This window comes from Stylophora pistillata, chromosome 5 (assembly GCF_964205215.1).
Source record: "Stylophora pistillata chromosome 5, jaStyPist1.2, whole genome shotgun sequence".
NCBI classification, from domain to species: Eukaryota; Metazoa; Cnidaria; class Anthozoa; order Scleractinia; family Pocilloporidae; genus Stylophora; species Stylophora pistillata.
The window spans coordinates 3338246-3365764 of NC_142523.1; the positions used below are offsets into that span (position 1 = coordinate 3338246).

The following is a 27519-nucleotide window of genomic DNA, read 5'->3' on the forward strand; positions in this document are numbered from 1 at the left end:
CAGCAAAGATGACAAAGCATAATGTTAATTTGTCGGTTTCTGTGTGAGGGCCACGTCATGATATAAACAAACAGACGAGCTATGAATAAATAAAAAAGTCAGATAAAAATTCAAACAACCAGTCTCTTTGAAGTCTAGCCTTTTTCATAATATTTGTAGCATTGACCCTTGAAAAAGTTTTAGCCAAAGCAAAATCCACAACATTATCGTGCCAAGAATGTATGACCTTAAGGGAAATTTAAATGTCATCTCTTATCCATCGTCCGAGCATTAAGTGTCAGCCAGTTGGCTGGATTTTCCGTACGTGTTGTTTTTTAGTTTAAGCCGTGTGCGGGGGTCACGTCTTTAAAAAAACAGAAGCAAATCACGGCTTTGGCGACCTAAAAATTTGAACTGAAAGCATCTCAAGCCTGTTATTTACAATTCGTGTCACTCGACTTCTTCTTCTTCAGACATTTATGTTTTCTATAAGCCATTATATCAACTCTTTTGTACTTGTCTTCATTAGGAATCCGATTGTCCCTTAATTAAATCCGGGACTTTTGACTCTCTACGCTCTCTGATTGGTCTGGACAACTCGTGCCACCGCCTTAGCGCATCAGTCAATCTGATATACAGAACTAAAATAAGTCGCGAATCGGTCCCTCGCGTTTTTCCGCAATTGCTTGTTTCTACTTCGAGATCCGATCGGCACCGGGTTCTTGTGATATTTTTCCTTTTCCTGCTTGGTTGACGTGATTTTTTCAACAGCTTCGGTCTTGCAACTCGATCGAAATGTGCTCTTCTCCAGTTAGACCCAGTTTTCTCTGAATTTGGAAATGACAAAAGTCAAGTTGAAAGCAACAATATTTTTAAGCCTTTCCGTACCCACGTCATAGGGGCAGGCAATAAGGACTGTGGTATCAAGGGGGTATAGTAGTATTAGCCCTAGAAGTCACACACGTCGTACAAATTGTCGATACCATAATTTACGTTTCCATTTTTAACTTATAAATTACAGTCTTACGACTCAGATAATTTTTAGAGAGTCCGTGTGACGACGAGTGGTCACACCCACGACGATTTCTCACTGCATAAAGCTCCAGGTTGTGAAAAGAATAGGACATCCTCCCGTTCGTTCGTTCATTCGCTTTGACGAAGGGCTAACGCTCGAAATTTCAACTCAAGAAACTTTCTCCGACCAAAGTCTCCTCAGAAACTTATCCCCTTTTATTCATTCGCTGTTCAGTTTTTCATTCTTTCATTCATTTATTCGTTCACTCGTTCACACGTTCCGTTTGCTAAGTTTTTCATCCGGCCTTTCATGAGTTCATTCTTTACGGTTCATTTATATATGAGTGTCTTCTGAATTTCAGGTATACATAATAGGCTACAGCAAGCGTTTTGAAATAAAATGTTATACTCTTCGTAAAAAGGGGTGTCTTTCTATAAAGCCCAATTTTCTCCGTTCTCAAGGCGGTCGATGAGAGGGTCAACTGCCTTCATTTGTTTTCATGTCATCACACCTTCAGTTGTTGGCTTGTCTGAAATTTGACGGAAGGGATTGGGCCTCAATGGGTAAAAGCGTGGTTGCTAAACGAAGTGTTTGAAATCCAAGATGGAGGGCAGTATTGATCGTAAACAGAGAGGAATACCTAAACTGAGAGATCTTTTGCGACGGCAGAGACGAGAATCAGAGGTATTCCAGAGGTAGATGGAGAGTCAAAAGTTTCTTTTCACCCTAAAATTGTTTCATTTCTCGATAGGGCCAGTTGGATTCTACACCCGATGTTGAATTTACCTACGACGATGCCGACAGAAAATCGGCCGAAATCGCCGGTAAGTTGTAATCTATTCGCACATGATTATAACGTTATAAGTTTAAGTAGCTCTTTCACATTATCTGCTTCATAGAGAGATAGTCTTCTATAGTTACCCACAGCAACACAAATTCTGCTCTTACAAGAGTTGTGCAATCAAAGGTCATCAAAACATGTTTTGTTGAGTTGGGGGCCGGGATTGCTCCTTGATCAACGTGACCACAAACCACTAAACGGTAACATACTACGTTAGATTTCATCAGATAATTTATGGAATAAAAACGCGTTACATTTATGCATGACGTGTGAAAAAGAAATAGAAAACTAGAAATCGAGCTGTATATATAACTTTTCCCTTTTAATCTATCGACTTTTAATCTGACTGGGCTATCCAATTTCTAGATCAGACTTTGATGAGATGCTTCTTCTCTTCCACAGAGCTTTATAGTTACACTGAAGAAAATGAATTAAAAATAAATAAGGAAGCATTTGAAACTATGGTATTTTCACAAGGTAAATGATATGTACAAAATAAATTAATAATATATGAATGTGCAAGACCTAGAAACAACATGTTTGAGCATATGAAATGAGCAGAAAATCTAGTACATCTGTGACTCCTTAAGATATATTTTCCTTTACCTAACTGTGATTAAAGCTATTAATAACTAAAATTATTACACGACTCACGCAGTCAGAGGGCCAATAACTAAAATCAACCAATCAAAATGCTCTATTGCCGGTCAATATTCTCTCAGTATTGGAATGGGCACTGTCCCAAATGGTCCCAAATGATGCTGCACTTGAGTCCCTTTGAACTTCAGTTGTATAATAAATCTCTTATTAACCAAGCTTGCTTGGGACCGTACTGGAATAATATCGGCCCTCTGTCTTTTTTGTACAGACCTCACTGCGCTCGGTCCTTACTGTCAAGACCTTGGGCCCATATTCTCCCAATACGGCCCTCGCGCTTGGTTAATAAGATATATATATAACTGATTGGATAGAAGCAAGAGGGAAGGAAATGAAGAGAAGATATGGGCAAGCATTCCAAAAAAGCAGAATTTGTGGTACATTTAATACCCAACTGTTAGTGAAGCTGTAAGAAATTTACACTAACAGCAAGAGACTCAAAAGCTCCCTGGTTAGCAAGATAGACTATGGATTTAGGTGTCTGGGTTTAAGCCCTGGCTGGGTTGTTGAGTTTTGTTTGCATGGTAGACAGTTATCATTCACAATATGGCTTTCTACTTGGGAGGAGAATGGGTACTAGCAGAGTATCAGGGAATCTTCAGTAACAGACTGCTGGGGAATTACTACATGTAGAGTTGGAGCAAAATCTCCTCCAGGAAGAGTATCAATGTGTGTGGTTACTTCATGCTATGAAATGTGGTACAGTCACCAAGAGGGAGTTGCCCTTGGGGTTATCCATGGAGGTATCCTTGGAGGTTACCTGGATAGAGAAGCATCTGATCAGGAGAAATAACAATATTACTAACCACTTGATATCTTGAAATGCAGCATACTAGAAAACACAAGAGAGGTGATCCCTTGAGTTATCCCTGCAGGTTACCTTGCACAGATTAGCATCCCATCCAGGAAAAGTGACAATACTTTTGATCATTTTTTGTTGTGAATAGGAGTACAGTCACTGACAGGAGATTATCTCTGGGATTATCCCTGGGATGATCCCTGGGGTTATCCCTGGGGTTATCCCTAGGATTATCCCTGGAGCTATCCTTGGGGTTATCCCTGGGGTTATCCTTGGGGGTTATCTGGATAGCACTCCTTTTCCCTACAAGCATGAAACTTGGGATAAACTACAGCTAAGGTCATTTTCATGATGAATGTCATTTCTTTCACTCATGAGGAACTATGTGTGTTGGTATTGAAGGGAGTTGTTTTGGATTCTAAACAGAGATGGACTTTAAATCTTTTCAATTTTTTGGTATAGGTTTTGGTTATCAAAAATGGACTGAGATGAAACCAAGTGAAAGGAAGAAATTTCTGTTTCTTGCACTTGAGACTTGTGAGGCAGCAGACTTGGAAGTAAGACTCAGAGCAGCAAGGGTTTTACTTTATCTGGTTCAAGGTATGGGATGCATGCATTCTCTTTTTTTTTTGTAGCTCTAACCTTTAAACTCACAAGATCTGATTGTTAATTCTCCCCTCAAGCTGCTAAATATTTCCTTGTAAATTAGTCTTAAGAATTTGGTGTTACATCAAGATAACAACTTTTACTTGTCTGATAAGTTTGAGTATTCTCGTTACCCGATTGCTGGATGATGTATGGATATCATAGGAAGAAGTTACATGTTAATCACTCCTGGGAGTTTAAAGGTCAGCCCTTTAGCTTCCAGAAGTGATTAACATGTAACTTCTCCTTATGATATTCGCACATCCAGCAAGCCAGTGGCAAGAATACTGAAACCTGTTAGAAAAGAGTTGATATTTTGATCGAACACCAAATTCTCATGACTGATTTACAAGGAAATGTGTAGCAGGTAGAGGAGAGAATTAACAATCAGATCTTGGGAGTTAAAGAGTTGAATGATTTTCTTTAGAAGTACCTTTATATGAGACAAACTGCACCTATTTTTTGACATGGAAATACCATTAGCAATGGTTTAGAACTAAGTGGGGTCCAATTTGGTCTCTTGTCATTTTGGTGATCAACGAACTTGGATGACCCGAAGGCAGGAGTCAGATTTGTAAATTATGAGTGTGATTACATACAGAAATGGAGAAGAAGTCTTTTTATGAATTAATTCAAACTTTGTCAAAATTTAAGAAATAAATGAGCCATTGGTTTAAGTCTTCATTAAAATCATTGGTTAACTCGGCAAAATGTGTGGCTACAGGGTGCACACATGACACCTACTGTTCAATTGTACAAGCACTAGATATGCACTGTCCAATCACAAGCATAACATATACACTGTCTTATTAGGGCTTAAATTGATAACTTGATAAATTGAAAACCAATTGTGTTCAAGAACTTTCATAATTATGCAGTTTCACTTAGATCCAAGGCTTGACACTAACTTTTCAACTTACTAGCCAAGTGGTTAGTGACAACTGAGATGACACTACAATATTTCAGTTTGTTTACTAGCTGAACTAGCTTGTGGAAATTGAAAACCACTAACCAAAACAGAATTTCTACCAGTCTGTGGCTAGTTGGCTATCATTAGTGTCAAGCCCTGTACATAAAAAACTATTGAGACTATAGCATTACTCGCAACAACTCTTTAAATATTGCCTATGAATTAGTATAACTCACTCATTAATTTCAGGGCCATTTCGTGGGTTATTTTACCTCACATGTTGCAAACTCATGAAATGGTTATCATACAAACTCCATCTACATTGATAATAGGCCATTTTACAGTTGTGTACTTAGTTGCGAAGCCTTTGATTTGGAATGAGGCTGAAGGTGACCTTGTTGTGATAGAGACCTGTATCTAGTTAGCATGATCACAAAGTTATTTACATTTGAAAAGCAGCAACTTTTGTATCATAACAAGGTCACCCTCAGCCTTGCTCTTGTTCAAAGGGTTGGCAACCAAGCACACAACTGTAAAATGGACTATTTATCACTGTCGAAAAAGAAACAGAGTCAATGGAAAAAAATCCAGCTCAAGAATTACACTTTTTTCATCCTTATAACTTTACATCAAAGAAAAGTGAACTCATTTTGTAAAGTCTAGTGATGATGACATTAAAAAGACGATCTTGAATGCTGCTCTGGAAAGTGCAAAAAAACCCAAAAAAATTTGTGTCAGTGCGCAATATGAAACTTAACGGGAGGGTTATAACATAAATAAACCCCCTTCTGGCTTACTGGTATGGAGGCTGATAATATCCTTGGCTGAGAGATCGTCCTCAACAATAATGTCATGATTTCCCTCAGAGCTTCACTTCTTGGCCAAATGTTCATTACTCAGACAATCTCTCAGCCAGGGACATTATTAGCTGTCATAGTAGCCACCCGAAGTAGAAAGTAAAGTCTGTATTTAAGCCAAGTGGCCCATCCAGGTGGTGCTTAACTCCTGTTTTCATGGCATGAAGTGACTAGGAGAATGCTTGTCCATGGTAGGGTTACTCCCCTCCCCCCCCCCCCCCCTTAGCATGAAATTTGCTGGTACCCATTTAAACACCTGGGTGAAAAGAGGCACCATCAGTGAGAGTAAAGTGTCTTGCCTAAGAACATAACACAGTGTTGTCAGCCAGGGCTCAAACCCAGAACACTAGATCTGGAGTCGAGCGCACTAACCATGAGGTCACCACACCCTCCACGCAGCCGCCTGAAGGGGTTTATTTACTAAATTTTATTCACCATAGTTGCATGTAAAAATAGGAAATTCTTTAAGTTGTTTGCTTCCTATGCTACAATGAAAAAGCCTGTTATATGCCTATTACTAGTCAGAGAGGAGTGTAATCATTGGATAGTTTTATTGTTTTCCTTTCAGGGAATTTTGGTGAAGTCAGTGACGAAGAAGAGCAAAGAGACTGGGTAATTCTCAGTCATGTAAATTTGTTCATTTGCATGAAATTACATTGAATTATTTGTATTTCAATTATGTTTACAAATGACTTTTCTTCAGAAGGAGACTTGAGAAATGGTAGTCTACTGTTAAAAGTAATTTTCATTTTATCAACTGATTTGATAATTTAAATTGGTCACTGTACATTATCAACTCAGTTGACAAAACCAAAATTACTTTGTTATGCTCCCCCACTGACACAGCACCACAGTTTCTTAAGAAACTTACCCCTTTTATTACTGTTAAAAGTAGAGAATTTGTAAAAGGTGAGCTCCAACCCAAAACCTTATTATAACATAACCAAAGCAAAGCGCGCACTCTGATTGGTCAATTTAGCGTCCCCCATTTGCCCATGGGTGTACGCTGCTGACGTGAGCAAATGCAAAGACTATTTTTCCGCGCGCACTTGTTTTTTGTGGCCGCGTAAGATTTGTTAAATAAAAGGGAACTCTTTAGCTACAATGTATCAATGTTATGTTATAAAACAAATGGTCAACACCACAGCGTACACTATTGAGTTATGGATGCACTTGGGAGGTTTGCTAAGCACTCAAGAAGCTAGAGTCGCTTCTTTCGTGCTTAGCAACCTCCCGCGTGCATCCATAACTCAATAGTGTATGCTGTGGTGTTTACCATTTGTTAAATATTTTATGACTTGAGCATTTTATGTGGGTTTTTAAGCTGTTTGGGTCTTTTTCTTTTGTAGTCACAACATAATGTCTTTCTGTTATACAAGCTGGGAGTCATGCCTCTTCTTGTCCAGCTTCTTTACGTGGAAATTGAGTGAGTCTTTTTCTTATCATTGAGTTTTACAGGGGTTATTACGCACACAATTTGTGCAATGTAAAAGGATTTTCTGTTCAGAAGCTTAAAAAAACTTTTAGAGGCTTTTGACTCAAAGCTAAATGCTTCTGTCTTAAATAGAAATTGAACCAAAGAATGCTTTTCCATGTGAATATAAAAGCTATATCCATTGAAAACCATACTTTAATTCCATTATCTGATATGTACCTAGAGGTGGAGTTAATCCTTAGATGAAGTACTGTTCTGAAGCATTATTTTGAAGCATTTTTGTCATTCCACAATTTTTACTGGGAGAATGGGGATGGCCCAGTGGTGAGAGCACTCGTCTCCCGCTGCTGTGGCCTGGGTTTGATTCCCAGACCTTGTCTCATTTCTGGGTTCTGCTTATTCTTGATTATTGTCTTTGCTCCCAGGATTTTTCTTTGGGTCTTGCAGTTTTCCCCCCTCCATCTAAAAAAAAAGCCCTCCAAATTCTAATTCAACCTGGAAACAGTGGACAAGGAGAGTCAACTCCTGGAATGTCCACTGCTAAATTCCATTATTATTCCTATTACTAAGAACTACACTGTTTTGTTACAGGAATACCGATGCTGCAACATCAGCATTACAGAAACCTTCAGTGTCTATAGCAGATAGCATAACACTAAGGTAAATTAACAATGAATGAGTTTTTTTAATGCACTGATAATTGGTTGGTGTTTTCTTTCAACCGTGTGGTGTAAATGTTTGGGTCTAGGATTACTGTATTTGAAAGTATTACGTATCCTTGGACACCACTTCACTGGTGAGGTTCATGCAGCATTTCATTTCAAACTGCAGAAATTCACAAAGCCATACTTAGGAATAAACCCTGAACTCTAAAATCTTAGATTGGAGACAGACTGGTACACAGCTCCCATAGTGATCAAGACAGAATTTCTCCTTACAATATCAATACAATATCAAGCAGACAAGTGATGAGAATAAAGATAAATATCAATTTGATGATTATTAGTTGATCTGATACCAAATTCTCCAAACTAACATTGTAAGAATTATATGGCAAACAGTTGGGAGAATTTCTATAATTGAGGTCTTCGGAGTGAGAGGGTCAGGTGAATTGTTTTGGCATTTATCCAAATGATTCACCAGTGACTGTGAATTTACATTTATGTTTTTCTTCTTCTTTGTGAAAAAGGGTGTATCTCAACATCATCTACACCATTGTGGAGGTGATGCGCTGTGCAGATCCTAGTGAATCAGATGACATAGCTCAAGCACAGAATGCATTTTTCAATGAACTGAGTAAGTACAGCCTTCTCTGACCTCAACCCCTCTCTTTTGGCTCCTCTATCACTACGGAACAGTTAGCAAGTTGATGTGCTTTTATCAACTGAATTGATAAATGTAAATTGGCCATCAGCGCATTCTCTCTGATAAAGGGCCAACGCTGGAAACGTCAGCTTTAGAGACACTCTACAGTAACCAACTTACATCATTAACTTAGTTGATAAAACTTTATTTAGTTCTTATTAACCGAGCGGGAGGTCTGTATGGGAGAATCTTGACCGAGGTCTGTACCAGTGACCAAGGTCAAGATTCTCCTAAACAGACGGACCTAGCTCGGTTAATAAGATGTTTATTATTATATGGCTGTGTCTTATATGCCAATTTTTTATATTCTTTGTACCTTTTTTTTCTAGACCGGTCTAGATGTCGGTTTAGATGGGAAAATCTAGACTGCTTTCAATCTTGATTTCAGCCAATGAAATTCGTGAATTTGGTAGTTCCCAGTCCTTGTCAGACACAGCCATATAATAATATCTTGTAATAACCACCACTGACACAGCACTACTAACAGTTTCTCCTCAAAACTTGCCCTCTTTATTCGAGGTAACAAGCTAATTGAAGAATGTCATTAGAAGGTGGACAAAAATTAATGTGCATCCTTGGAAATTTTTCACATTGTGATGCAATCCCTGTAAGTGGCATTTGTCACTCACTGTTTAATTACTTTTCTCTTTCTTTTTCTTTTTTTCTTTTTTTTTTTTTTTACAAGGTGAACCTTTGGGTGGCGATGAACTCCTTCCTATTCTTTTACTGGAAATGATTTTGAAGTACTGCGCGGGTAGCTGCCCTCATTTTCCAATCAAGAAAATTCTTCTCCTTTTGTGGAAAACTATTCTGGTGAGTTGTTTTGTTTGAACTGGTGTAGCCTGCGAGCAGGTGGTAAGCGGTCAAGTCGCCCGAAAGTTATCTTGCCTGAAGTCATGTTGCCCGAAACCGGAGTCGTGTCGCACGAAACATTTTTAGTCATGTCGCCCGAATTCCTGAGTCATGTAGCCAGAAGACATTATTAGCGCTTCGGTATAAGGGTCCCTGGGGTATGAGGCTTTGAGTAACGAAAGTTGGCAAGGGATCTAGTGTCCAGATCCCTGGCAAACCTCTCTCTGACTCGTGTCAAATCTTCTCGCTGGTGGAGAAGTACGCGTTCTTCCAATGAGGACGTGGCAATGAAGACCTTTTCGCACGCTAAATCTGTTGCTGCCAAGAGACTTCACGATGTAGCTTAACTGAAATGTAATCAAACTTTGTCTTGGAACATTTGGCGGTTGATAACATGCTACATGTCCAAGCAGGCCTGATGTCCAAAAATTAAAAATGTTGCTGTTAAACTGTACTCCTACAGTATCACCCCGGAATCAAACATTAACCTCTAGAAGCTCTTGTTTGAGTTACAAATTCTCCTAGAAAGTACCTTAGGAATCGTATAGAGAAGAGTACGGAGAACTTGCAAACTGATGTTAGGGTATAAACGGTTAGAAAAACTCTTACCACTATTCAATTGGTAATAGGTAACTTTATTTATACACGGTCTTTCCATCATGTACATTTACATTAAAGTAGAGAAAACTAACTACCTAACCAAACTAGAATCTAAATTAAGAAAAACTAAAATAATTAAGACGAAAATAAAACACCGCTTTTCAAGGAGGCCGTGTGTAAAGATAACATATCGCTCATCAAATGATTTCACTGAATCTAAATTTAGGTCCCTTAATTTTCCCTTAAATACATCAGGGGATGTCAATTGCCGCTCGAGTCTCACTTTCTTCTGATGGGCCGTTGTGATTCCTTTTTAGTTTGGTTTTATGACGGTCATTCAAAACGCGTTCTGTCTCCTTACTTCCGTAGATTTCATTGGGTGGATTAGAAGACTTAGCGAAGAAGAAAGAAGTTTTCAGAGTTGCTAGGGGCTTACCTGCCAGCTACGAGGTCCAGTGCCCTCCACAACAACCCACTGTTAAGGAGAGGACACCCGCTCCCCACACCCCACCCCAGTCGGGAACTGATAGTGACAGTAATGGAGAGATTGTGTGGGACAGGAGTGAAGAGGAACCGTCATACAAGCCACCAAAGCTGCGACCGAAAGTCAGGTAGAGCGCTCTGTAAAATGTAGCTAAATGTAATTCAGGCAAGGTTAAAATCAAGTTAATGCAGCGGATTTAGCAAAAGGGGGCTCTTGGGAAGTTTACAGGGGCTTTTCCATGTGGTTGTTCGGTTTTCTTAGCATTTTTTCCCTCTCCTCTCCCTCCCACCAACCCAGAATTTTCGTTCTGATCTTGTTTACTCGCTAGCTCCGAGAAACATGTCGTAACAGAACATGTGTAGGTTCTTCATTGTACCTCGTTGAGCAGGCTTGTCAGCACCTTTCGGTAATGGGTGACCTTTCGTCAGGTGATGTTTTGGAGTGGGTTCGATTAATAAAGCAGATTAGCAGAAGTTTCATATTGTTTGTGAAACTTGAGAGGGAAGACCACCCTAAAATAACGTTGTACGCCCGCAAAATTCCAAAGATCATTTCTACGAGTTGTAGATGTTTTGTTGTGGGTTTGATGAAAGCGCCCTTTGATAACTAATATTTTAAACTTTTAGTAAAATAGGAATCCGTGTTTTTCTTTTGTAGGCAGAAAGATGTGGAAGTTTTCTTGGATAATACAAGGAACAAGTTTGTTGGCTTCCAACTGCGAGGGTCAGTGGAGAAATTAATATTTTTAGACCTCCTGGTAGTGGTTTCATATATCTTGTTGTCTTTTTCTTTGTTTGTTTTTTTTTCCGAGCGCTTTTCGATCGAGTTTTTTTTTTAAAGAAATCGAGTGTAATTTAATGAACTCAACGGCCAATTAAAAACGAACAGAAACATCACAAGAAGCCAATAGAAACGAAGGTAACACACTTAGCTTCGCGGGGAGACGCTAATCTATAATCTCGTTCCCAGGGCGCTTTTTCCACCGGTTCCCTCTTTGCAAGAGAGGTTAGCTTACAGAGCAGGCATCTTTAGGCGAGTTAACTTTACAAACTTGCGATCGTTTGTTCGACTAACCCTGCTTGATATAGGGTAAGAATGGGTGGCAGGATCAACCCACCCGTTTCCCCCCCTCCTTTTTTTTGACCGCCGCTCACCCCCTTGGTACAAATTTACTTCTCTCCCCAGTCTTCAGCTGCTGTAAAATTCCAAGATGGCAGCGAAATTTTCACCAAGAAAATACTGAGCATAAGCTCTCCAAAATTACGCCTGTTCTGCTGGCTGAATTGAATCGAGTTCTCTATCCTGGCTTGCTTTCGATTCTCAGCCGAAAATTTCTCTTGTGATAACAGCACTTGCTCACGTGTATGTCGTGCGCAAATCCACCGTAATTTTATATTGTTTGCGAAACTTGAGAAGGAAGACCACCCTAAAATAACGTTGTACCTTCGCAGATTCCAAAGATCATTTCGACAAGTTTTTATGCGCGTGGGATAGTACTCTTGGAGGTTTTAAACACCTTATAAACTCGGGCTGTTCAAAATGCCCTCAAAACCTAAACTTCTTTACGTGACATCCCTTTTACGATGTCACGCAGAGCTCTTTTGTGAAGGAAGGAGTGGGACGGGAAGCATTTCGTGATATCTTAAAAACGGCTGTGAAGGGGACTCAAAGTCACAGTCGCTCTGAAGGAAGTTGGCTTGAATTAATTTAACGTATTTTGTTGGATTTTATTTCTATTTCATTTCGAATGAATTTTCCAGACGAATATTACCACAGCTAGATTGACTAAAAGTAACGCAATAAGTTGGCCTGGATCCAATGACCACAACACTTTTCAACCACTATGACACGGAATGCATTTTAGACATTCCCAACAGAGAATACGCAAAAAACGGAAGGTCTATTCAATTTTGTTCTTCCTCGGTAATTTATTTATTTTATTAGCTCTGCCAATAATACATATGGATAGATTACAATAACAATAACGGGCATCCAACCACAATAGCGATAGCCAATTACTGTGGTCCCGCAGATTTGGAAATGAAAAATACTTAAGTCTTTCGTATCATCAAATTTAAAGTCACCCTCCCATCCAGATAAACGTGAGAGGGCCCCACAAAATCCAGTCGATAGGTGAAGAGAAAAGACAATCTAATCAGTCAGAGGGCGTTTTCTTGATACAATGCCAAATTCTCCATACTAATCTATGCGAAAATATTTGCATCAATAGGGAGAGTTTGGAATCAAATCGTCAGAATTAAAGGTGTTAATTCGGTGGTTTCGAGAATCCTCCAGACAACTATTTTTCCGCCCCCGTTTGTTGCGAATTTCCAGATATATTTATTCGAAAAAATATTTACTCCCTTCTGTTGGCGTTTTCTTCAGATGTCACCTGGTGTTTCGACAACTTTCTCGGCGGTCAAGTTTAACATCGAAGGAGGCTCAAGTGTTTTTTACAACTCCATTTATTTATCCAATCTCTTGACAATATTATTTAGTGTACCGGTTAATAACATTTCGGACCGCACGCACTCCAAGTCAGTAGATGCGTTGCGTCTGAAACGTAAGGCATTAAATTTAATGCGATAGCTAAATGCCCGGCAGCGGGGCACGGTCTCAAATAGGAATGTGATGGTAAAGCTCCTTAAATGTAACTCTACCCTTTACAATTAAGTCCCAAATGACAGCTTTATTTCTATAATTTTTTTTGATAGGTCTATCAAAAATGCAGCTCGTGTTTTGATCAAAGAAACTTGCTTCTCTTTACACTTCGCTCATGGTTCTTCAGTAAGATTGCTCCGATTTTGCCCTATCAACGATAAGAACGTAAACGATAAGAAATCTTCTGTCACTAAATTTTTACTTCTATCACTTCACATATTGTGGGTTATTAAGCGGTCGGCAATAATGTTTGTTCCTCAGCAAGAACGTGAAGCAAAAACAAGCATTTCCGGAGAAAAAAACTCGCTCACATCTTGCGGACAAAATGTTTTTAATCTCTGAATTCGGAGAAAATTTCAGGATAAGTTCAATTCATCTCTGCACGAGTATTGGTGTTTTAGTAAGAGGGACATGCGAGAGAAAGACCTAGAACATTGCGAACAACTGTATTTTTTCACCGCGGAGTGTGTCTGAAGGTGTGCACGCAAATTCGATCGATCAGCAAATGCACGATCGCAGCTCGGACACTTGTAGGGTTTCTCTCCCGTGTGCGTGCGGATGTGACCCTGTAGCAACCACGGACGGCTGAAAGCTTTTCCACAGATCGTGCATTTACACGGAAGCGTGTGCGTGCGAATGTGCATTTTCAGCGCTCCCAGCGAGACGTAGGTCTTTTCACAGTACTTGCATGCGAACTCTTTACGGGGATGTTGGTGTTTTCGCAGCGCAGTCAGAGTGTTGAAACTTCTTTCACAGTCTTGGCAGCGGTGTTTCTTGATCGTACGGCTTTTCTCGCGAGAAATACTCCTGTCATTTTGCGGCGATTCTGCGCTTACCAAAGCTGCCGGTGCCTCTTCGTATTTCGGTGATGATTGCGTTGTAAATACGTGACCATCGAACACATGGTAAGCTGTAACTTCGGCAGGATAAAAGTAAGATGTCTTGAAATCGATCCATGGCTGTATTCGTGCGTTTTCGAGAACAGATCTTGTAATAAATGAAGAATCTGGAAGCGCTTCTTGTTCGAGGTCAAGTTGACGACCTGTTGGTTACGAAACGAGAGCATGCAATTTAAGCATGTGGTATGAAGAGTACGCAATACCCGAGAAATACTATTTTCCGCTTGTTTTACTTTTACAAGTCATATTAAGAGATAAGCAAATCATTTGAGAAGAGATTTAAAAATTTTGGGGGACAAATAGTAAGATATTTCAGAGGCGAAGTTGGAGGTTCAGCGAGCAGGGATTTGTTGGCAACGATACACTTGTTACCCTTGGGACAACCGACAAGTGCACGGAAAAAATATTACGGCTCACCTTTCGGTTTTGAATCATGTATTGCATTCCTGGTCGCTTTCTCGGGCTTCTTCTTGACGAGAAATGATCGTGGCATTTTGAGGTTGTTTTGTGGCAGTTTTTTTGCAACGAGAATCGCGCAAACCACGCTTCAGCCCTAGAAGAAACCACACTCGTGCAACACCTTGATCGATCGACTGCCCTGCACCGGTGTACCAGAGAATTTTATCGGTCAATGACGTCACTTAATAATCAGCGTTTCATCTGTTCAATTGTGTTTACTATTCGTACGCGCTTCCAGGCAAGCTGTCACCAAATAAATATACAGAACCAAGCTGCGTGTTTTTCAAAGTGCAGCTGAACGACCCATTCTCATTGATTGCGCGATTCGGGAGTAAATTGCTGCGGCCTGCAGAAATTTTCCATGATCAATGCACAGCGTGTACTAAGATTAACTACAGGAAGTTTTCTCTCGACGCTCTGGGTATTCGAGGTTTTAGTCTAAAGTGGACTTTGATGTCCCGAGCGGTTCTCGATATCAACAGGTGTGGAATCACATGCACTGTTCTCCAGATGAAAAATTACAGTTTTGTTTTTGTGTTAGATATTGTTGAAGCGACGACAGCGCAAAGCTATAGGTGATAGAAAGTATTTAATTTTTGTTCGCGCAGATTGGTGTCATTTGCATGAAGAAAAAAACAAAAAAAACAAATGTTAAAACAGTGTTTTATCTCTCAGTTATTAGGCCCGTGGCCAGGCATACTGCAAAGTGTTTTCGTAAATTAACTTTTAATTAATCTGTGCGGTTTTTGCCATGACGCGAGCTTTCATTCTTTTCAAGAGGCTAGTTCAGGAGGTAATAATGAAAACAATGGTGTGGTCTGCACGTGACAAAAAAAAAAAAAAAAAAAAAAGGTCAAAGAACAAGCGCCTCCATTGTGGTGAACTTGAAGAAAGACTCCTTTTAATGGCGCAAGACGTCGGGAAATCAAATGCTACCACGTCTTCGTGGCTCAAGTGTTTGTCGATCATTAAGATATGCAATCCGATTTAGTATCACCAGTTATCAATAGGCTATTCTTATCGCTGGCTATTAAACCATTATCGTGATTATAACCTTGAAATCAAGTCTTTGAAAAACAACTTCTGTTACTGCACTCTCCTTACAGCGGGCACTTGCGGCGTCCACGACAGCGAGAGCCTATAAGAGCGGTTGGTGATAAAATGATCCAGTTTTTGGTTTTAAAGTAAAACGCACAGTATAAACTGCTTCCTGCTGCACGATAACCAGTTCATTTAATTCGCACTACACATTTACTTTAATGGATAATCGTGTCTTACAGGTCAAACGTGAACATTCCGAGACAGCACAAAGCATGAATTTGTTATTCAATGCATCCAAGGTGTCCGTTGTAACGAAAGATGAGGAATAGATGTTGTATTTTGGAGACTAACTGACGTTCCTGTAATTTGGTAATAGCGGGAATTGTTTCTTTAAATTTCACTGTAGTTATGGCTGGGGATTTAGCGGTGATTCGCATGAAAAGTTAGCGGAAAATATCGGTAGCGCCATAGGATGACCTTTGCTGAGCCATATCGCTATATATAATTCTTGGCAAAAATAGTTAAGGGATTCAAAAGTAAAATATAGTGGAGAAAACTCTTTTCAAGTTTTTGGTGGAGTTGTTAATTAAAAAAACAGACATGATAGGGGATAGGTGCTAAGACAAGTTGAAGAGTAGTATCTGCATCCTTGTGCTCTAATGCAGCATCGGTTTTTACTCTGCAGATTAACAGACTTCTGTGCAAAGTTCAACCATATGTTATCGTGGGGCTCTTCTGCGTACGGCCTCACCCTACCCTCCTCGGGAAGTCTTTGTTTTATAGGGTATGGGGCGGCTGTACACAGGCCAGGGTTCGTCCTCTTCATGAATTTAGCATAGGAGATCCTTCGAGCAGCAAGCTTCCGATTGTATGAGTTTCACGCATTCTTTGACCCTCAATGGGGTTATCTCAGAGCTATAAAATAGCCAAAAAATTTTAACTGTTAGGCGTAAGAATTGACAAATTTTAACCGTTAGTCGTAAAAAAAAAAAACATTTCTGATGACAATAATGGAATGACATTAATTGTTAGCCGCAAAATGGCCAAAATTTTAACCACCATCGTCTTACTTTTCTACTCGTTATTAAGAAAAACAGACAGTTGAAAAAAACAAGGCAAGCTGGCATGTCTCCAGATCCCAGTGAGAAATATTTGAAGGACCCCTACCTCATGAAAAATTCTACATCTCTTCCCCCCCCCCCCCCCACCTCATGAAAAATTCTACCTGTACCTTTGTGGCGTAAAAGAAGCTTAAGTGTAGCTGTACCCCTCCCCCCCCCCCCCCCCCCGAGGAGAAACGTTTCTCCTCGGATGGAGGGTACGGTTACATGTAGGCTTGCCTGGTAGTTAGTTACTCATGCCAAAAACTGGTTTCCTCTTGCTATGTCATGATACGTCTCCAAATAATGATTAACATCCAGTTTCTCCTGGCAGTTTCACCCTCGAATTAAACATATAGGTCATCAGAATAAAGGAAATGATCGCCAGCTTAGGAAGTACTTGATTTTTAGATCGAATTTTTTAACCAAAAAAAATGTATAGAATACAGTATGGAAAAAATATCCATCCTCGTATGTATCAGAGTTTAAGGACAAATAGCTCTGAAGGTCAACAATAAAAGTATCATGAACGAAAAACAAATAAATCGGTTTTTAGCTGAGATCACTGATTTGAAAATCATATTAGATTTTCAAATATGGCTTTATGCCTTTGAAAATTGTTTTGTCCAAGAGTTGAGAGCTCGAGCATTTGATGCTTTCTCATGCAGATCATATCTGCCGATATCTTTCAAACAAGTGAGGATTTACTTGTCGACAACTACTTAAAGGGGAAGTACTATACATATCATTATCAGAGCGGATAATGTCAAGCTTTACGTAATAGGCGCGGCTCCTGAAAGGCAGAAGTTTCCTGCAAACGTTTCCGTACTTTTGTTGCCTCCAGTGAGTGTCAGGTGTCAGTTTACGAGAGAGTAACCAAAAACGCTATGTTTGCTTTGAGTTCAATATTTAGTTTTCCTTAGATATAAATCAGTTCCGCTGGTACGTTTATATGTTATATTTAACTTAATTTCTTTTAACGATTATGAATCCCTGTGGAAAAACTAATCAAAGTATTTAAACTTCTTAGGGACACAGTGGGAAGGTTAATTTCAAATTTTTAATCTGTTTAAATTTTTATTCTCATCCAATCTTTAGGCTAGGCAAATGATATCTTAATATAATAATGTCATTTATCAGAGAGTTTTAGCTACAGCTTACACTTCCTCGACTGATGAGAACATAAGTTTTGAATACACTTTAAAAGCATGTTGGTCATGGAATGCCTTAGCGTCAAATCGACGTCGTGAAGTTTCCGTGCCAGCGAAAATAATTACGGGTTTTGTGGCCACCACGTTTGCCGTAACACTTCATTTATCACCATGAGTTTGCTATAACTATTACAGCACAATCTCAAGTGAACAAGTGATTGTTACAAACGCAACTCTCGTAGCTTGTTTGCGAGGAGAATTGCTTATCAGGACTTAGAAGTGAAATTAAATGGTCATGGTCAATTAATGATGTGTTGCAACACCAATGATGCTATTAAATGGTGTAATAGATTTATTATAATTATATCAGAGATAAACATCTTTGCTGATCTGCAATGGTGTGGCGACATTGAAATGACCTTAAAGTTTTTCAGTCGTTTAAAGCGGATTTCATTTTAATTCTTTCTCAATTGCAATCGCTTTTACAACATGATTTACATTTTGTTGCAACACTTTCTTCGTTAAATGGTTGCCTATTTAACTGCAAAATTATAACTTTGGCCAGCTTCCAGATCTTTTCGGATTTACGCAAGGGGATTCTTTGTTGTTCAATGGGTACAATGCAATTACTTTTCTGGCAATAGAGTAATTCCTTATCACGATCAAAACAGATTATCAAAGGTCTCGTATTTTCTCAACCCTAATCCAATAAGAAAATTCCAGGTCTATGAGCCACTAAAGCTTATTGTTTGTTGACCGCGAGTCTCCCACGATCAAATGAGAGAAGATTAATGTTTTCAGTATAAGTCGATAAGCAATTTAATTCAGTTCTTAATTTTCAAATCCTTCCTTCCTTTTCTAGATTTGAAATAATCACATTTTTAGTATGTCACTCCGATGGACACACACTGAATGAGCTCTCTAATCGTACTACATGTGCCTAGGGAAAACAGGAAGTTTAACTGTCAAGACACGATTCATGATTTTTCGTTCTAGCCGTTAATTATTTCCTCGTCAAGAAGTTAAGAGATTGAGACGTTGTGTCGAGATAACTCCCGCTGGTTGAGAAGTTTATCAACTCATATCCTTTCGCTGATAGTGTTGTAAGGTAGTAAATGGTTTGAACCCGGGGGGTTTCTTGTGAAAGCCGGTTTAGTGCGATCGTCCGGATGAGTGTGGTCCTGAGATGGACTGTTGTCGGTGGTGGGGACTGACGTTTCGACAACCTGTGCGGAAGTCATCATCAGAGTCAAGTGAATTGTTGTTGTTAGTAGAGTGTTTTTAGTCCTGTTTGTGAAGAATGATTGATCAATTTTGCCGTGATGGTATTGGCTGTAAGACTCGAGTGGTGTAAGTCGATCGTGATTGGTCTGTTTCGATCCGTCGGTAAAGTTAGGTCGTTCGATTGTAATGTTAATGTCGTGAATGAGTCGTTTGTATGGTGCTGGTAGTAGTTGACACCTGTTTCTGGGAGTCTGTTCTAAATTAGTGAACCAGCTTTCCAGAGTCAGTCGTTGATAGTAGTTAGGGCTGTATGTTATTGTCATTGTGCCGAGCCCCAGTCAATAGTGTGGTTCGTAAATCGATGATGTTCAGCATTGATAGTTGACATCATCTTTCCTTGACACCCGTTTGTGTTCAGTCAGTCTTGTTGCGAGCTTTCTGCCAGAAGAATATGCTACCTTTCTATAACATCAAGAAATCGTTAGATTTTCTAGTCTTCTCGGACAGGGACAAACAAATGGAGGTCCCGTCTCCTACAGGGTTAGGGGTAGGAGATGTTAATTTCCCACACACAAGATTACTGTGTGATGGATGTCCTCCCCTGGGGTGGGATGGGTGGGATTTATTGGGTGGACTACTCGCATGGTTCGCATATGTTCCGTTCTAGTCCTACCCTACTGCGGTAATGCAGTGAAAATGGTTAGAAAGAAAGAAAGCCTCTCCAATGTAAGAAGCTTAGCGAGTCGGAGCAATTGATCTTATAAATCGCTCCCTGCCTGTTTGTCGGTTCACCCTTGTTAAAGGCAAGAACGAACCGAACGACGTTAAAGGCGTTTTATTACCCGAGCTCGAAATTTATCATCTGTCCTATTCTGTTTACTTCTTTAAGTCTCTGGAAAATATCAGTTTTCATCGCTAATCTCTCTTTTTCTCCACAGTGACTATCAGACGATTGCAGGGCTTCCCGGCCCAATACATGAGGGACTTTCAATTCTGAAGAAGGTGAAGCTTTATCTCGCTTAGATTTAATTTGTCTTTTTTTACCTGCTCACTGAGCGACAAGTCGCTTGGACGTGACGTTGGGAAAGCGCCAATTCACTTAGTGCCTGCTGGGAGTAATCGTAGAAAATTTCCATGAAAATTTTTGACTTGCGCAGAATTTTTCCCTTCAACAAAGCAGTCTGTCCCCACCAATCAGTTCCGATTGAAGAAGCCATGGAAACACAGCGGTCAAACATCGGTCTCGCGCAAGAGGATCAATTTTGGTTGGCCGCGCGCCAATTTCCCGTGCAAATTTTCAAAGGAAAACATAGGAAAGGCCTGCTGTCACATAAAAAGTAGTTTGGACGTTCATAGAAATCTATATAAGGAAACAAGTGTAAGCGAAGCCAAGGAAAACTTCGATTAAGAAATGAACCCACAGTTTTTTGAAGAATTTTTCGAATCGCACAATTTGTTACCTTCTCAAATGGCACCTGTCCTCATCTTCAGCAAACGGCCTACGGTCGTTGAATTTTATTTATATCTTTTTGTTTTTTACTCATTAAAATTGTCTCGCTTAGCATATGTATGTTTCTTTGGCCGAAATTCAAGTCAAAGAAGAGGAGGAAGCAATGAACAGACCCTTTACAAAGGTTTGTGGGATTTCACGTGTGTAGTAACCATTAAATGATTTCCAGCGCACTTTTGGTTTGTTTTCCACGTCTTTCACCTGTTACTTGTTCTCGCGCTCGGTGGCAGGAGCGTGTTTTCCCGCGTTTTTCACCTGTCACTTGTTATCGCGCCCAGTGGCGGGGGCATGTTTTCCCGCACTTTTCATCTGTTACATGTTTCCCTGCACTTTTCACTTGTTTCAAGTTTCTACCCTTAAGTGAAAGTGCATGGCTTCTCGCGCTTTCACCTGTTGTATATTTTCCGCGCTTCACACAAGGTGCAAATTTCGTCGTTCTTAATTATTTGATTCTTAAAGCTTACACGAACCGTATTGGGGAAATTTCATGCGTAACGTTTGATGTCTTAACGTGGCCTCAGGCGTAGAAGGAAAATTCAGGTTTTCCGCCGAATTCACTGAAAGGAGTGGAGCAAATATAAAAAGTACAGAACCTCAACATTGCTTTAAAAGTTACAAAGCATTCGAAACAGAATGAAGGGAACCATTTCACTCTCCAACCGGAATTTCTTGTCTTTCGGCTGGGAAAAAATGAGGCGTCTCGAATCCGTATTTTCCCGCGCTTTTCACCTGAGGTGTGGTTTCGCTCGCTTTGCATTCACGTTTTAGCAACGAATGCATTCATGGGTCAATTATTTTAAGGTGGGTGGTCCTTGGTTGGACAGGACAGCATTTCCGTCTACAAAGCAATGTTTTTGTAACCGTCGTGGCACGAGATAGGCGCGCCATTTTTTCAGTAGGCAGCTTCCAAGACTGATTATACGGGTTGTTCCAAAATTATTAATTGTTTCACCTGGTCAATGGATTTGGAATTTTTATAGGGAAAATTAAACGTCCCTTCAAACCGGGTGGAACAACTGTACGAAGCTATGCTTCCAAATTTACCGCAGTATGTGGTAAGTAGAGAAATTTCTTACATCTCTTTTGCCTTGTTTGCACACTCGCATGGTCACTCACCTACAGCCCGAAACGGTGTTTTGCTTTAACAATTGGATTCGTGTTAGAGTACTACACAGTAGCTTTCATTTGAAGTGACAGATATTAAGGTCTCACCCACAGACTAGAAACTTAAGTCTACCACAGTAAATGGTTTGAACCTAGGAGTGGTCGTGTTGTCTGATCGTCTCGGTGAGAGAAGTTCTAGAAAGGAATGTTGCCGAGAACCTTAGGGGTTGAATGACTAGACTCTGATGATGTCTTTGCGAAGGTTTCCGAAACGTCAGTCACTACTACTGACAACAGTCTCCTTTAGGGGCTTTTCTCACCCGGACGATCAGACTGAACGATCAAATTTAGACGCTAGTATAAACAACAGTCCTTCTCAGAAGTTCTCTCGCCTGGGCGATCAGACAACACGTTCAAATTTTTAGACGCTACTACAAACAAAAGCCCTTCTCAGGACTACTCTGACGCAGACGATTAAAATACATTAGTATATACTAAAACAGTGGATAGCGTTGAGGGCGCGCTATGATTGGCTAGTCAAACTCCGAATATCCTTTGCTATTTACCGTCGAGCAATTCGGGAAAAAATGGCGTCACCGTTTGCGTCCTTGACAAGCGAAGAAATCACTTAAATTAACGACGGTGGTGTACATTATCTCACTGTTTTAGTATATACTAAAACAACTATTCACCTCAGTGTCGGTGGTTAGCGGTGGATTTTTACCTCGCCGCTTCGCGGCTCTGTAAATATCCACCACTAACCACCTCCACTTCGGTGAGTAATTGTTCACTATCAGCTTCTACTATTGACAATAGTCCTTTCTGAACCCCTCTTATCCGAAGGACCAGGCCACCTGATCAAGTTTGTAAACGTGCCGCTTAACATTTTTCACCGCTGTACAAATTTGAAATCAAGCAGTTCACTTTGGGCCAACATTTCGGTTTTTCTCACTTTTCAGATTGCCATATTGAAGATCCTTCTCGCCGCTGCACCAACAGCAAAACCCAAAACTGAATCGATTAACATCTTGGCCGATGTCTTTCCACAGGATATGCCGTGAGTGCTACACATTCTTGTTCTTTCTTTTTAACAAGATACTTTTTGATTTATGAGAACATCGTTTAAAAGAGCTGAACGCCGAAAAAAATAATTGAAAATGCAATTGCAAACTACCCATGTATCTTTCCTAAGGGCTCATTCAGACGCCGTGCGTCTGTTTTAGTTGTTTCTTTTTGGTTGTTTTGTTTGTTTATTTGTTGGTTGAGCTTGCTTGTTTTTGTTTTTTATATGTGCCAAGAGGGGCGTAGCCAGGATTTTTCAAAGGGGGGGTCACAGAGGCTACTCACCATTTATACCGCTGCTCTCCTGCGTGTATCAGCGGGCTCAGTCGTATTATCGCGGCATGAAGGCCCATATCAATGGCTTTTACGGCCAAGATATTGTCATGGCGTTTTCGCCACCTGAATATTGTAGGTTGTTTTCTCTAAAGAAGACCTTCCAAGGGGGGATCACGGGCACCCCAGGACCCCCCTGGCTACGCCCTTGGCCAAGTGTCCTCAGAAATTGATTCCGTAATTTTTTTTGTTTTACCAGCTCAACAGTTCTTCTCTCCATGAGACTTGGAATTGATGTTAACCGACACAAGGTAAGAATTACACAAACATTTGCTTGAGGATCTCTTTCTTCTGTGGTTTCAATTTTGTGTTCTGTTTCATCGTAGGAGATCATAGTGAAGGCGATATCTGCAATTCTCTTCCTTTTGCTTAAACATTACAAGTTGAATCATGTTTATCAGGTAATATAGAAATTAATTTGTTTAGGGAGTTTTTAATGATTCGTAATTCTTTCCTTTTACAGTAGCTGCCATGAATTTCCTCTTGGGCCTAAATTGCTTGATTTTTCTTTTTTGTTTTTCCTTTTTACTAGTTTGAGTACATGAGCCAACATCTCGTCTTCGCCAACTGTATTCCTCTCATTTTGAAGTATCTGAATCAAAACATTTCCGCTTTCGTTGCCGCCAAGAACACGTGAGTAGAGTGTCTGTTTTCTTGATTGAACATATCAATAGTCCCTTTTACAGTTGTGGGCTTGGTGGCCAAGCCTTTGAACAGGAGTGAGGTTAAGGGTGACCTTGTTGTGATACAGATGTTGCTGCTTTTCAAATGCAAATTTCTTTGTTATCATGCTAACCAGATACAGGTCTCTATCACAACAGGCTCACCCTAAGCCTCACTTCTGTTCAAAGGCTTGGCGACCAAGCCCACAACTGTAAAAGGGACTATTCTTCCCATTGACTGCGGGTTATCTCTTAAGACCAGTATTGAGAATCTGATGATTAATCTTGGAATCAAGAGAGTACAAAGAAACTACCAGTTAGCTTTCACAAAAATGCATTTAACCTTTGATTTTTTCTATGTTGAAGGGAATAAATTTGTTCCAATGATTCGATTTAGTTCTTTTCGGTCCTGACCGTCTTTCTGATTCACCAATCGAAAGTGGTTAAGCGTGGTCTGTTCTCTTATCGACAATGATATATGCCATCACAGTGGCAAAAAATGTTATTGGATTCACTCGGTTGCACCTCATGAGTTTGATTAACGCCTTGACTTGGTTTGTATTTTCTTTACAGTATACCTCAACTTGACTTCCCAGCGTGCATCTTGGGTGACCCTTTGGAACTCACCGCCGAAAGTCTGGTAAGTACTGACTAAGAGGTACCCGGACGTGAACCTTTTCCTCACTCGGAAATTTTATGTTGTTCATGCAGGGCTTTCATTGAGCAAGATAGTAGTATGAAATAATAGGAAAATGTGTTTTGCGTTTAATTAAAAAAATTAACCCAGGCCATCAAAATTTGGCCAAAGAATTTTCCCATTTCTGATTACCCTCTGTAACTGACGGTCTTTTTTGGGCAAAGCTTGGCAGACGGGTGGGAAAGCTTCGTAAGGCTTGGGACAGCTTAGGGGGGAGGGGGGATCCCCGATACTCATTAAACACCTTGCCGTTACGGTTTTTTTTTCAGTTTTACTATGCTGTACGATTTTCCTTTTCCATAGGAAAACGCTGATCAGGAAGCATGCTGTTGGAGAAATCTGTTCTCCTGCATCAACCTGGTGCGCATTCTACAGAAACTCACCAAATGGAAACACTCGCGCACAATGGTAAATTAATTATTTTTTTCTGTGTCGTTTTTCTGTTGCATTTGTCGTTCGTTGGTCCAGTTTCTTTTGTCTCTTAGCCTTTGGAAAATTATGGTGTGAAGTGTAAAGAATAGCCCTTTTTCGTACTTTTGATTGTCACTAAATGCAACTTTAAAAAAATACCAAGCTAGTCTCGACGTATAGTCAAATATTCCCCAAAACAGGCAGGAAATGTTGCCTCAAATTGAAAGTTAATTTCGGCTTGAGTTCTTCAATTGAAGAACCGGTTAATTTTAATTTTTCTTCGATCTTGAAATTCAGCGGCGCTCTTTTTTGATCCTCATCATAGAAGTTAATGAGAAATAAGAACTTCCTCGTAGCTATCTGAAGAAGACTTGTCAAAGGCGCGTAACCTGCGGCAAGCGCGGGAAAATACGTGACACCTAGTCGTGATTGGTTCCCTCCTGCCTCCATCTGGTCGGTTGACTTCACTGGTAGGAGTGTAAAGGCAATAGAGACTTAGAAGTGACGTAACCCAAAACTGACCTAGTAAACTGGTCGCATTGTTAACGCGAGTCTTGTCTTTCAGATGCTTGTTGTGTTCAAGTCCGCTCCCATATTGAAGCGTGTGTTGAAGGTGAAACACGAACTCCTTCAGTTGTATGTTCTCAAGGTAAGTTTGGTTCATAGTATTATTCTTTTCAACGAAAACCATGCAACTGGCATTTGAAACTTGTCAAGAACTGTATAATTTTATCAAATATTGCAGCACGTACTTCTTTGACTGGGAAAACACTTCGTTAGGAAGCATTAAAGAGAGACATGGGGAAGCAGTGTCAGATTCACAAGGAACCCTTCTTCTCCCTCCCCCTCACCCGAACCCTTCCGCGCACCCACCCCCCCCCTTTCCATCAGAGCTATGGGTATACAATTAGTTGCCTTGACACCGAAATTCTTTCAACGACAAGATCGCATGTTACCACTCAATTTCTCAAACTCATTAATAACTCATCAAGTTACAAACCAATCACGATACGCCAATTTGGCCACATGTGTGCGTTTAGAAACCCCGATGAAACACTGGACAGATAGTTTTCCACTATACTTTGATGAAATATCAAACCCTAGAGCTTGATAAAATGTCAAACCCCACTGATGCCAAAATCAGTCAGAATTTTTTCATTGTCCTTGGCTAATGATGCACGATTGAGAAGCAATTTCAAAAACTCGTGCTTCGTGTTTCATCGGGGTTTTCAAACACGAGAAAACTGATGGAAGCACGAGGCCGTAGGCCGTAGGCCGAGTGCTTTTATCAGTTTTCTCATGTTTGAAAACCCCAATGTAACACTAAGCACGAGTTTTTGAAATATTACATTAAGTATTTATAATTTTGTTTGTCTTGAAGTGGACCTCCCCTTATTTACGCTCTCGTCTAACAGACACTTCTATGCTTTTTTTTCTTATTTTGGAAAAAAAAAATTGGACTTAACTTCCCCATGAATGGGGGGGGGGGGGGGGGGTTTCGCCAGGGAAAAGTGTAAACACTCTGCTTCGTTTTTAAAGCGAGGTTCTTGGAACTAGAAAATGGCTATACACCCGTACAGGCCTGAAATTTTTTTCAGGTCTGATTTTCACTATTGCTCAAATAGTGCTTTACTGCGAAGGATCGTGCACATATACTTTCTACTTTATTGAAGGGCTAGATGAAATAAAGTATTCCAAATGTAATGAATTTTTGTGTTTATCTGTTCTTTTTTCGTTGTGTTATTTTTTTAGTTGCTGAAGGCGCAAACTAAGTTTTTAGGAAGGAATTGGAGAAAGAGTAACATGAAGACGATGTCGGCCATCTATCAAAGGGTGCGGCATCGGCTCAATGACGATTGGGCTTATGGGAACGGTGAGCATATCCTTAATCGTTAATTTGACCTCATTGGTCGACGCAAGTCACGTGAATGATTTTCTATAATAATAAGTTGAGGGTTGCTGTTGCAATAGCCAATCAGGAAACAGAACGTGGCAGCCAATTGAAACATTCAAAAAGCGCGTAACTGTCACTGATTTGAATTCATATTCGTCACGATATTCTCCAACTGAAACCAAGACAAACAAAATACAAACAGGCAACTCGAAAATTTAAAAAATTAATTTTCTATGTTCACGAGTTTCGTCGGCGAATTATTTCAAAATATAATTCTCCTTGACTTTTATCAAGAGAACTCGCACTCGAAATGTGATCTTGAGTCCTTTAATGGCTCTTCACTAATCAACAGATCTTGATGCGCGGCCCTGGGACTTCCAAGGTGAAGAAAACGCCTTGCGCACATGCGTAGATCGCTTTAACAACCGTCGATACGGCTTCGAGAATTTCGACCGCCTGGGAGAAAGCGCCGAAGAGGACGAGTATCAGCCGGTAGATAACAACGTTTTGAGTGTTTTAGGAGAGAAGATAGAGTTGAGCAGCGATTTCAAAAACAATTACGAGAGATGGCTCGAGCGGGAGGTGTTTTCAGTGTCCATAGATTGGGATCAATTGTGCTCTTGTACAGCACAATGTGTTGAGTAATCAACTAGTTAGCATGCCTTCCTGTTTGAGTAACTCGAACTGCACCATGTGTAGTGTGTACAGAGCTTCTGCTACTTGTAATGAAGAATGATAAAGTTATAAAATGTTTTGTTCTGGCTTCACCAATGTTGTAGTCATTTCTCTTTGTTCAGTCAATTCATATAGTCAACTTTTTTATAACAGTCACAATATTAGGCGACTTCTTTACAAATGGTCGTCAAATTTCT

The 27519-nt window shown here is 40.1% G+C and overlaps 2 protein-coding genes across 2 annotated transcripts; one reads left to right on the forward strand and one right to left on the reverse strand.

The window, feature by feature from the left end:
* Nucleotides 1-1526: 1526 nt before the first annotated feature.
* LOC111335654 (striatin-interacting protein 1 homolog) lies at nt 1527-27414 on the forward strand. The gene is made up of 23 exons (XM_088761030.1): nt 1527-1678; nt 1746-1818; nt 2238-2312; nt 3754-3891; nt 6272-6315; nt 7053-7129; nt 7730-7798; nt 8328-8434; nt 9189-9316; nt 10325-10566; nt 11097-11162; nt 19913-19976; nt 20537-20608; nt 21465-21539; nt 22548-22645; nt 23183-23234; nt 23310-23384; nt 23516-23616; nt 24219-24285; nt 24646-24750; nt 25319-25402; nt 26506-26626; nt 27000-27414. The coding sequence occupies exons 1-23, from the start codon at nt 1598-1600 to the stop codon at nt 27290-27292; spliced, it is 2307 nt and encodes a 768-aa protein (XP_088617156.1). The 5' UTR covers nt 1527-1597; the 3' UTR covers nt 27293-27414.
* Nucleotides 12887-15098, reverse strand: LOC111335662 (uncharacterized). The gene is made up of 2 exons (XM_022941648.2): nt 14417-15098; nt 12887-14142 (listed from the first exon to the last, which is right to left on the reverse strand). The coding sequence occupies exons 1-2, from the start codon at nt 14490-14492 to the stop codon at nt 13457-13459; spliced, it is 762 nt and encodes a 253-aa protein (XP_022797383.1). The 5' UTR covers nt 14493-15098; the 3' UTR covers nt 12887-13456.
* Nucleotides 27415-27519: the final 105 nt, after the last annotated feature.

What these genes read in the sequence shown, in the direction of transcription:
- LOC111335654 (XM_088761030.1), top strand. Translation starts at nt 1,598, where the DNA reads ATGGAGGGCAGTATTGATCGTAAACAGAGAGGAATACCTAAACTGAGA. An exon ending in AAGAAGAGCAAAGAGACTGG is followed by an intron (nt 6,316 to 7,052) that starts GTAATTCTCAGT and finishes TTTCTTTTGTAG; the next exon opens with TCACAACATAATGTCTTTCT. An exon ending in GCAGATAGCATAACACTAAG is followed by an intron (nt 7,799 to 8,327) that starts GTAAATTAACAA and finishes TTTGTGAAAAAG; the next exon opens with GGTGTATCTCAACATCATCT.
- LOC111335662 (XM_022941648.2), bottom strand. Translation starts at nt 14,492, where the DNA reads ATGCCACGATCATTTCTCGTCAAGAAGAAGCCCGAGAAAGCGACCAGG. An exon ending in ACATGATTCAAAACCGAAAG is followed by an intron (nt 14,143 to 14,416) that starts GTGAGCCGTAAT and finishes CGTAACCAACAG; the next exon opens with GTCGTCAACTTGACCTCGAA.